The sequence below is a fragment of the Podarcis raffonei genome, chromosome 17, assembly GCF_027172205.1.
Source record: "Podarcis raffonei isolate rPodRaf1 chromosome 17, rPodRaf1.pri, whole genome shotgun sequence".
NCBI classification, from domain to species: domain Eukaryota; kingdom Metazoa; phylum Chordata; class Lepidosauria; order Squamata; family Lacertidae; genus Podarcis; species Podarcis raffonei.
The window spans coordinates 3,747,755-3,759,115 of NC_070618.1; the positions used below are offsets into that span (position 1 = coordinate 3,747,755).

At 44.6% G+C, this 11,361-nt stretch overlaps 1 protein-coding gene across 2 annotated transcripts; it reads left to right on the forward strand.

Moving 5' to 3' along the window:
- Window positions 1–4,560: 4,560 nt before the first annotated feature.
- On the forward strand, window positions 4,561–11,286 carry LOC128405091 (transcription factor HES-2-like). Of its 2 annotated transcripts, none has more exons than XM_053371289.1 (4): window positions 4,561–4,928; window positions 5,877–6,036; window positions 8,429–8,507; window positions 10,669–11,286. In XM_053371289.1, exons 2-4 carry the CDS (start codon window positions 5,878–5,880, stop codon window positions 10,965–10,967), a joined length of 537 nt encoding a protein of 178 aa, XP_053227264.1. In that variant the 5' UTR covers window positions 4,561–4,928; window position 5,877; the 3' UTR covers window positions 10,968–11,286. The 2 variants fall into 2 exon arrangements, with proteins under 2 accessions (XP_053227264.1, XP_053227263.1); XM_053371288.1 differs by having other exon boundaries at window positions 4,570–4,928; window positions 5,935–6,036.
- The last annotated feature ends 75 nt before the right edge of the window (window positions 11,287–11,361 follow it).

An 11,361-nucleotide genomic window follows, 5' to 3' on the forward strand; every position in this document is an offset into this window, starting at 1 on the left:
AACCAAAAGTAGTTTATTGCCAGGGAAATGGTTTTTCTGTTTGCATGGAGGCAGGCTAGGACAATGAAGCAAGGCACCCCTCTCCCCTTTGAGAGATGAAAGCCAGCGGTCATTCGGAGCTCCCTCTCTAGCACAAGTCAGAACTCGATCGTCATGCCTAGAGCAGTATCTTAAAATTGAATTAAAAGCCCATGAATCTAGGAAGTGTATATTTCGGTTAAGAGACGAAGAAACGCTACCGATTTGCATGCCCTCAAACTGCTGGCCAAAGGTTTCTCAGAATTTGGGCCACTCACCTGTTGCCTGCTTTACAGGGTGTTCGAGAAGGAATAGAATTGTTCCACCTAAAATTGGTTCTCTTCCCACCCCCCCATTAGAAAATAACAGGGCAGCTTCTTCTCATATTTATCACAGCTGAATTATAGCCCCCAGGATGTTGTCATGGCAACCTTCCGAAGGCAGCAGGGGGAGTTCAGGAGATGGGGTCAGAAACATGGGTTGGCAAAAGGGAGGGGAGGTTTGTTGGCAGCGCGGCGAAAAGATGACTGCAGAGGAGTCGAAGAAGAGCACAAATCAGTTCAGGAGGAGAAAATGAAGAGGACCAAAGTATATTCAGCAATTGAGCTTCCCCCCCTTCTAAGGCCATCTTTTAAAAACCAGCTTCATCCCACTGGGTTTTATTCAATGTAGCACAAAGCAAAACATTTCTCTTTCTGTGCACAGCAAAGCATTCTCCACCCGCTAAATCTGTTCTGGGGGTTCCTCATTGCTCTGGAGAAGATTTGGGGATGGCACAGGATTGAAAGCTGCTGAGAAATTAAGCAACAGCAGCAGGGTTGCATTCCCCATGGCACTCTCATGAAAAAGACCATTCAGGGCAACAAATGCCAATTCTGTCCCAAAATGGCCCAAAATCAGACTAAAATGGGCCAGCTTGGTCAGTTTCTTCCAAGAGCACCTGCAGCTAGACTGCCACTACCCTCTCTAGATCCCAAAACAGGTGTAGTTGTGAATCCATCTGCCTCCATTTCCATTTTTTAATGTCCGTCTGCTTTCATGGAAGTGTTAGCACAATGCAGACCCTCCGTGTGTTCCTATTTTTCAGGGATAGTTCTAGATTTACAGAAGCCATCCTAGTTTCTGATTTGATCTCAGAATGTCTCACTTTTCCTTAAGGTATGCCTATTTTCATCAGAGAAATGTTGGAGGGTAGGATAGGACACCCCTATTTTCATCAGAGGGTATGGTGTTATGTGACCCCTGAGCCAAGGAGATAAGTAACTATACAACCTTTAGAAGACATCTGACGAGAGCCCTGTACAGGGAAGTTTTCAAATATTTAATGATTTATTTTGTTTTGTTATATGTAATGGAACCTGCCCAGACTGGATGGGGCAACCCAGTCAGATGGGTGGAGTATAAATATATTATTATGATTATTATTTATTAGATAGAACGTCCCTTTTTTTTACCAGAGAAATGTTGGAGGGTATAACAATGGAGTTTTGCTTTGACTGGATTGTGCTGAGTGTGTGTCGGTGTGTGTTTTCATACCTAAAACGTAATCCCAGGAGCACCAAATGCTCTGTTATTATCATTATCCTCTGATCACCACTCCAAGAACATAATTGAGCCACAAACAGATTTTGGTGAGTATCCAAGTGCCACTGAAACGGTTGTAGAGCATCATCTGCTGGGTAAAATGGAGAAGACATTCATTCCTGCTAACCACCATTCTTCCTTTGCCTGTCGAGGGTGCTTTTTAAAACATTGCGTTCATAGGTACAAGAGTCTCCCTTCTGTTCTGCTCACATTAACTACCTCTAATCAGTGACGTTTAAAGAATAGCAAGACCTCCTGTGGCAGGAGACAAAAGAGGGAATCTGTTGTGGTCAGTTTACTAACACAGAGAAGCCAATATAGAAAAGCAAATTACATCTTGAATGAATGCTTTGTGCAGCAGGTGGAGAACAGCTTTCAGCAACGGGTCCTGTGGGAAGCAGAAATTCTTGGTATGAAAACTGAAAGTATACAAGAACGTCCCTGTTTTCATCTATGAAATGTTGGAGCATACGGAGCTTACTCTGGCGATATTATTATTTCCCCCCCAGCATGAATGTCTAGACCTCAGTAAAAGCAGTATTATTTTTTTTTAAGGAACACTAAGCAAGCATTCCAACCCAGTTCCTGACAATATGTTCTTTTCAACTCTTATCAACATAAGCACATCCACTGTGAGATTAAATACTACCTAACAACCAGAATGCTACTAACATGAGTTTGACAAAACTCTGGGAGGCAGTGGAAGACAGGAGTGCCTGGTGTGCTCTGGTCCAGGGGGTCACGAAGAGTCGGACATGACTAAATGACTAAACAACAAACAAGCAGAACAACGCTTGCTGGTGGCACCTTTGCAACCAGAGAGCCAGCGAGGCGTAATGGTTAAGGTGTGGGACTAGGACCTGAGAGACCAGAGTTCGAATCCCCTCAGCCATGAAGCTCCCTTGGTGACCTTGGGCTAGTCACAATCTCTTAGCCTAACCTATCTTTCACTCCAGAGTTCCAGAAAGACATCTACTTCTGCTTCATTGACTATGCAAAAGCCTTTGACTGTCAACCACAGCAAACTATGGCAAGTTCTTAAAGAAATGGGAGTGCCTGATCACCTCATCTGTCTCCTGAGAACTCTCTATGTGGGAAATCTTTTAATGAGGGTGAAAGAGGAGAGCGCAAAATATGGTCTGAAGCTCAACATCAAAAAATTGAAGATCATGGCCACCGGTCCCATCACCTCCTGGCAAATAGAAGGGGAAGAAATAGAGGCAGTGAGAGATTTTACTTTATTGGGCTCCATAATCACTGCAGATGGTGACAGAAGTCACGAAATTAAAAGATGCCTGCTTCTTGGGGGAAAAGCAATGACAAACCTAGACAGCATCTTAAAAAGCAGAGACATCACCTTGCCAACAAAGGTCTGTATAGTTAAAGCCATGGTTTTCCCAGTAGCGATGTATGGAAGTGAGAGCTGGACCATAAAGAAGGCTGATCGCCGAAGAATTGATGCTTTTGAATTATGGCACTGGAGGAGACTCTTGAAAGTCCCATGGACTGCAAGAAGATCAAACCTCTCCATTCTGAAGGAAATCAGCCCTGAGTGCTCACTGGAAGGACAGATCGTGAAGCTGAGGCTCCAATACTTTGGCCACCTCATGAGCAGAAAAGACTCCCTGGAAAAGACCCTGATGTTGGGAAAGATGGAGGGCACAAGGAGAAGGGGATGACAGAGGATGAGATGGTTGGACAGTGTTCTTGAAGCTACCAGCATGAGTTTGACCAAACTGTGGGAGGCAGTGGAAGACAGGAATGCCTGGCGTGCTCTGGTCCAGGGGGCCACGAAGAGTCGGACACGACTAAATGACTAAACAACAACAACAAAAGAACAATCTTTCACTCTATTCAGCTCATTGAAATACACTAACACACAATGCCTGTGGCAGCAACTGCCTTCTGAAGGTTCCTCGGGCTGAAGGCTTGGCAGCCCTGGTGAAACCAACCACTCCCTGGTGACAAACAGTGTCTCCTTCTCCCCTCACAGTTCTTCCTCTGGAAACAGCTCCCTTCTGAAGGCTGCTAGGGCTGGAGGATGGGGCAAGGCAGGTGAGGAAAGCCATTACCTATCTGCTGACCAACAGTGACTCTCTCCCCTCACAGTTCTTTCTCTGGAAACAGCTCAGAACCTCACTGTTTTACCAAAGATTTCACATGCACAGTGCAAACACACACACACACACATGCCCAGAACACGCATTACAGATTAAATGTGAAGCTCAAATCTTTTTGAATTTTGCATATTAGAGCTTTATAGGGATGTTGAATAACACCATAGCCATGAATCATGAAAGAGAAGAATTGGGTTGCTCCCGCTATCTCTCTGCCTCCATTTTATGTCTAGCTGATCCTTCGTCTCCGACATTATCCTAAGCATTCGATGATAGCTCCTTGTACTGAAACCGACCAAAGGCTGATCCGGCCCAGAATGCTCTTTTCTCAAAGTCAGCAGCTCTTTTAAGTTCTCAGCCAGCAATCCCTGCAAGCCTGTGGCTGGTGAGAGATCTGTGCATGCAATGGCATCCTGGATCATTCTAGAAAACATAAAAGTTATGTTTTGCTTGTCTTGGCCCAGTTCTGTCTGCACCGCCTGCTACTTAGGAAAAGAATGGGGTGATGACACATTCTTCTGCTGCCTATTCTTTTCACAAAGAACCCGGTTTGAGAGGTGGAGGCTGCCTCACATTGCCCCGGCAACCCTACAAAGCTAAGTGGAGGGTCTGATTGTTCTGCCTGAGCAGAGTTGTGTTGGTATTTCAAAGTCTCCCTCTCACCCCAAGCGCAGCTGCCAACACACACACCACCCAGCAAAACACACACCTACCTTCTGTTGCCCTCATTTCCATCTCAATAGCTTCCTCTCCTCTGGCCCAGTCTCTATTCAACCTCTTCATGCTTCTTATTCCCCCCACCCTGTCCCAAAAGGAGCAGCTGGCCGGCCTGAAATGAAATCCCCTTTTTAAATTCCCTCCCGGCTCTCTTCTGGGCAGTTCATTGGAGTGCAGGCCGGCCTCCTAGAGACCATCACACTCCTCCCTTCAGAAAGACAAATAGGATTCTGTAGCTGTTCATTGGCTGCCTCTGTTGAGGGCAAAGAGGAGCGAGTAAATAGGATTTGCAGACAATGTGACAGCTGTGCTGGGGATGCCCTATAAATTAAAGGGAGGGCAGAAGGAGGGAAATTTGAAAATATTCTCAGAGACAAGATGAGCCTGGAGGCGGCAGATAGCAAAGCTTCATGGACGACGACAGGGGCACCCAGGGGATGCAGCTGGAAGAAACCACACCTGGAACAGCCAAAACGTCTGGTCTACAAAAAGGTACATGAAAAAGGAAAGAGAGTGAGAGAGAAGCTGTGTTGGCAAAGGTCTGGAGGTGGGTTAAGTATGGGCTGACGAGGTTGTAAGGAAGGCAGAGATGGAGGGAGACAGAACTGAGCAACAGGTGCAGTTCTGCAGGATATTCACTGCAATCCCCATTGAAATGAACAGTTCAGAAAGAGCGAGGCTGTGATCTTGTGCACCTCCGATTTACTTCGGTGGGGATTACTTGGGGAAACTTCCCACCCAACTGCGTACCCATATTAATTAGTGAGAGGGGATTTGGGATATGATATACAGTGAAATGAAAAAAGAATTCAAATATACATTCCCAAAGAAATGAGAGGCTTTTTTATTAGGGATAATAGGAGATGAATTGAGAAAAGAAGACTGCAAATTAGTCTTGTATGCCACGACTGCCGCAAGGATTCTTGTGGCCCAAAAGTGGAAATCCCAAGAGTTACCAGCCCTAATGGAGTGGCAGACGAAATTATTCGAGTATACTGAATTGGCAAAAATGAGTTATAAAATTTGAGACCAAAAAGTGGCAAAGTTTGAAGAGGAGTGGAGTAAATTTTTTGTGTATATACGAAATAACTGTAGAAGTTTAAAAACTGTAGCAGGGCTAACATAAATATTGTGATGTATATAGAATGCAATTAAGAATCTGCAGGAATGGGTGTAAATTGGGAAAACCGAAGCAGGGAAGGAGGGAAGTCCGGGCGCAAAATTGCGCAGGGTAAATAAGAAGATAAAAAAGGTTGAATGTTAAAGTTTAACTTTAATTTTGTTTTGTTTTTGAAAATCAATAAAAAAGTAATAAAAAATTAGTGAGAGGGGATATCATTCGGATTTTCTGATTCAGGCACTTCAGTGTTCTGGGCCAGCTTTGGTCAACTGCTCCCCCTGTTCCCCAGTTCTTCTCTTCCACCTTTTCTCCTTGCCCAGCATGACAAACAGCTTCCTAGTCAATTCCTCTAGTGATGCAGAAATTCTTCATCTGCAGATCATCAAACCGCTAATGGAGAAGAAGCGAAGGAATCGAATTGCCCAGTCTCTCAACCAACTGAAGGCTCTCTTACTAGGTGGCACCAGCCCAGGTAACAAGGTAAGGAGCCACGTTTGGTGTCTCTCCATAACCCATAATAACACATCCCCCTGGGGATGAGAGGGCCTCCACCATCAAGCTTCTGCATGTATCTAACATGATAAGCTTCAACTTTTTATGTTATTATTATTTATTAAATTTGTATGCCGCTCTATACCCGCATGTCTCAGGGCTATTGCAACATAAAATTAGAATCTAAAAAGACAAAATTTATAATAAAACAAAACAACCCAATAACCCTCCTCCCCAACACATTTTAAAATGGCATCGGATGTCAATCAGCCAAATGTCTGGCTAAAGAGGAACCTTTTTGCCTGGAGCCTGTATAATGAAAGTGCCTGGCAAACCTCCCTGGGGAGAGGATTTCTCAAACAGGGAGCCGCTGCAGAAAAGGCCCTTTCATGTGTTGCCACCCACAAGACCTCTCATGGAGGAGGCACACGTTGAAGGGCCTCAGAATGTGATCTCAGGGTCTGGGTAGGTTCATATGGGGAGAGGCGGTCCTTGAGATATTGCAATACTGAGCTGTTTAAGGCTTTATAGGTCAAAACCAGTACAGTGGTACCTTGGTACTCAAACTTAATCTGTTCCAGAAGTCCGTTCCAAAACCAAAGCGTTCCAAAACCAAGGCGTGCTTCCCCATAGAAAGTAATGCAAAACGGATTAATCCGTTCCAAACTTTTAAAAACAACCCTGAAAATAGCAATTTAACATGAATTTTACTAACGAGGCCATTGATCCATAAAATGAAAGCAATAATCAATGTATTGTACTATAAAATAAGACAGTATTGTAGATGATAAAAATTTAAATTAATTGTTTTTCTTACCTGCACTGATGATAGTCATTGTCTGGATGGGGGGCTTTTATCCATTTCTGCATTCACACAATCAATCAGTAGCTGAACTGGGTTCCACACAGTCACAAAAATGCAAAATCAATAGCAAAAACAAAAGTGCCAAACTTAATTCGTTCCGGAAGTCCGTTTGACTTCCGGAATGTTTGAAAACCAAGGCGCAGCTGTGGATTGGTGCAGGTGCCCTGGAAACAATAGTCGAGAGCTGCATCGGACCTTCGGCTTCCGAAAAACATTTGGAAACCAGAACACTTACTTCTGGGTTTTTGGTTTGGGAACCAAGGCGTTTGAGAACCAAGGCATTTGAGAACCAAGGAACCACCGTACTTTAAATTGGGCCCAGAAACTAATCGGTAGCCAGTGCAGTCGGACCAGGATCGGTGTAATATGCTCAAACCATCTTTCTCCGGTGAGCAACCTGGCTGCTTAATTCTGCACTAGCTGAAGTTTCCGAACCGTCTTCAGTGGCTGAATAAGCTTGTTTCTTCATATTCTCTCCCTCTTTCTCTCAGGATCCCTGAGAAGTATAGTTGTGTAAGCTGAGCTTAAGGATGTAAGGGAGAATTCTTAGCACTCTCATCAAACTGCAAAGTATTCTTTTAGGGAAGCCAGGAGAGTTAAATTGGTATGGCACTGAAAGAGGTTTGTGGTGCAGATATAGGTTCCTCCTATTCCTTCCTGCCAGGCAGCACCTACACAAAAGGATCTTATTTTTTTTTTGTATTCTGAAGACAACCAATCCCACTGGGTAACATGCTGGATATCAGTGGAGCGAAATGCAAAACCCAAAGGCTCACAATTTGAAGCTTGGACTGTAGGACACTCTTTCCCAGCGTTCAAATGACAGTTTGGGAGAAAAGTTCCAGTAACAGAAAATGCAATATGAGTTGCAGGAAGATAGTCTCGTTTCATTCCCTTTTGAGACACCACACTAGAAAACTTACCATATTTTTTGCTCTATAAGACTCACTTTTTCCCTCCTAAAAAGTAAGGGGAAATGTGTGTGCGTCTTATGGAGCGAATGCAGGCTGCGCAGCTATCCCAGAAGCCAGAACAGCAAGAGGGATTGCTGCTTTCACTGCACAGCGATCCCTCTTGCTGTTCTGGCTTCTGAGATTCAGAATATTTTTTTTCTTGTTTTCCTCCTCCAAAAACTAGGTGCATCTTGTGGTCTGGTGTGTCTTATAGAGCGAAAAATACGGTGCCTTGAACTACCTTCAAAAAACCTTCAGAGCTGTAGTTTCATGGGGTGTGCTGAGAATGTTTTAAATCAGATATCCCTGCCTTCTTATTAGGAATTTCCATTCCCATGGTGCTTCTGTAGGGGACTGTGAAATTTAAAGTGGTTTCAATCTGTGATGCAGATGTCCCTCTAAGTTCATAGAATAATAGTTTCTTCGAATTACCAGCTCTCTTTGTTCAATTGAGAGTAGTTCCTGTCCATGCCAAATCCTCTTCTTTCTCCTCTTGCAATGCCAACTTCTGCCTGGTTCCAAGCCAGTCTCCAGTTATCCTCTTTTTTTCCCCTCCCAAAAGCCTCTTCCTAATTCTCGCATGGACAAGGCGGCTCTTCTAGAAATGACTGTGCAGCGGATTCAAACATTGCAGCTAGCAGGTGAGTTGTGGGTGGGAATGGCTTATTGCAATGTACCATAGTGAAGATGGGTAACATGGAGCGGGTTGGGGGTGATGGTTAGGGTGGAGACCAGGAGTGGATCTACACACAAGAAAAAAACGCTATAAATAAGTCAGAAATTAAATCGTGATAACAAAAGGAAAAACAGATTTTTTTTTGCTCCCCACCCCCATCTGGTATTGCATGTTTGTAACACATTCAAAACACTTTTTTCTACTAATGTAGCTGAGTCCCAGTGTTCAAATCCCTGCTCAGATATGCAGCTCACTGGGTGACCTTGGGCCAGTCACCATCTCTCAGCCTAACCTGCCTCATAGGATTGAGGGAGAGTCATGAAGGCCACTTTGAGTTCATTGGAAGCAAGGTGGAATAGAAAAGCCGTAATTATAATTATAATTATAATTATAATTATAACAATAAAAACAAATGAAGTGCCTCAGAGAGTCGCTTAAGTCACTTGCACAGAATGGATTGAGTTCACTAGGCACATATTACAAAATTTTATCTGGATTGCAGGTGGGCAAATGGAGCAGGATTCAGCTCCTAGATCATTACAGCCTATAATCACAATTGTGTGAATTTCGCTTAAAAGAATTAAAAGTCTGCAGCCAAGCAAGCTGAATTCTGCAGCCTGTATAAATGATGTGAATGGGCAAATCTGCATAATTTCTCTCATTCGGCTCTGTTAAGCTATGCAAGACCAATTGAAATCTTCAGTCATCCTCTCTGGTTTCTGATACTTCCGCTGGCATTGCCCACATACTTTCATTCAGACTTTCATCCGTAAGGTCAGGAAGTTGCTGCAAACCAAGACCCAAGGGTATGTACCCAAAGCCAAGATCAGAAGGGACTGGACAGAGGAGGAATGGCGGAGACTGCCTCCCCAGCCTGAACCTTTCAGAGAAGAGGAAGGCAGTATAGATTTACAGCAGTGGTTTGCGGGAGGTCATAGCTCAGAGGCAGAAGAGGGGAGAAGCTGGGAAACAATGGGAGAAGAGGAGGAGAAGGCAGAGCCAAAGCAGCTGGCTGGCATGTTATCACTAGAAAGCATTCCAGACCCCCCTTCTCCCAGAACCCGGTGAGCATTGAAAGTAGGAGAACAAAGGGCTCAGAGGCAAATGACTCTAAGCGGCCACCATCAGGTGGGCGGTGCTGTTGACAACTGAGGAGAGAAGGGGGGGTGGAGATTACTCGGAGTTAATGCCATTACTCCAAGAGGCTGCATTTCTAAGCCACTCTCTGTGAATGTTGAATAAAATACATTGTCAATAACTCTCCTTCTCTGTCTATTCCTGGCAGCCTACCGTAGGGGGATCAGATTCCCTGATGCCTGACAGAAGGGCTTTTTCTCCTTCACTTTTACACTGTGAATCACTGACATACTCACCTCCCAACTGATTGCTGATTTAATGATCAGTTTTGCCCCATCTCCATACCTTAGGCAGGCTGTCTGCTGTTTTCATTGTTTAAGGTGTCTCTTGTATCCATTTGAAATTGAATTGGGGGTTAGGCAAAAGCATGGAGGATAAGGCTGTCAACGACTAGTCACGATGGCTCTGTATGCACTACCTCCTGGACCAGAGGCACCTGCCTCTGAATACCAGCTGCTGGGGGTCATGAGCAAGAGTGTGAAAACAGACCAGTGGTGTAGCATGGGTTGCCAGCACCTGGGGCTGTGTGGAGTAGGGTGGGTGGAAGGCAGGGAAACGGACGGGGTACGCATGCATATCCAACTGCCTAACGCTATCCGCGTCACCCAGGAGGTTGCAGCTACAGAGATAAGAAAAGACGAGATGTTCCATTGTCTGGAGAGGTCAATTCCTGGTTCGCATAGAGAATGTTTTTAATGGAGCCTAGCGATGGAAGTGCGCAGCTGCGTTGAAGCAGCACTAGGTGTTAAAATTTTGCACCCCCCTAACAATTTTGCGCCTAGGGCAACCGCCCTTGAGGCCCCCCCCCCCCCGGAACAGAGAAGGGCTTTGCGTCTGATCCAACAAGGCTCTTTTATGTTAGAAGAAATCACACAGCTTATACCCCAGGCCCCTTTCTCCTCATGACATGCAGATGCATACATTTGATGGATGCTTGACTTCCCTCTCTCCTTTCATCTCTCCTTTGTATGTTCTTTTTCTCTCCACAGTGGCAGAGGACAAGGGCTTTCATACAGGATACTCCTACTGTGCCTCTCTTGTCCAAGCCTTCCTCATTTCAGAGACACAGCGGTATCTGAATGCTCCCAGTCAGTCAAGCTCTTCATCCAGACACCCCTCTGGGACTTCACTGGCAATTTCTCCACCAGCCTCTAAGCTAGGAAAGGTCTCCAGCTGGAGTGAAAAGTGCCTGGCTTCGCCTGGCTTTAGACGTTTTGAAAGGTCTGTCCCTTCTGGGATCCTGAACAGAACAGGGTCCCAAGTATTCTGGAGACCCTGGTCTACTTGAACCTCTTCTAACCTATATATAAGGAAATGAGGGCAGAAAGAATCCTGTGTGTACTGGAGCCTCTAATATATTTGGCTTTGGGGAAATACTTTCAGGAATTTTTGTGTGCCTGTGAAGCTCCATGGAGGAAAGTATTTGTGTCCTTCTTGTTCTGTCCACCTTGTCTTATGATCCATTTCCTGCTGTGTACATAAGTTTTTCCCGTGCTGCTTTCTGTGATTCTACATCTCACTGTCCTTGGTGTTGTTCACATGTATTAAATATGAAAGCTTGAGGAAAAGGAAAATTATTTGTAAATAAATGCTTCAAAAATACAGAATGATGTAAGAATTTTCATTAACTATATTGTTTGGCCTTCTCCTAAGTGGGTCAAATGATCCCTAAATAACTGAAA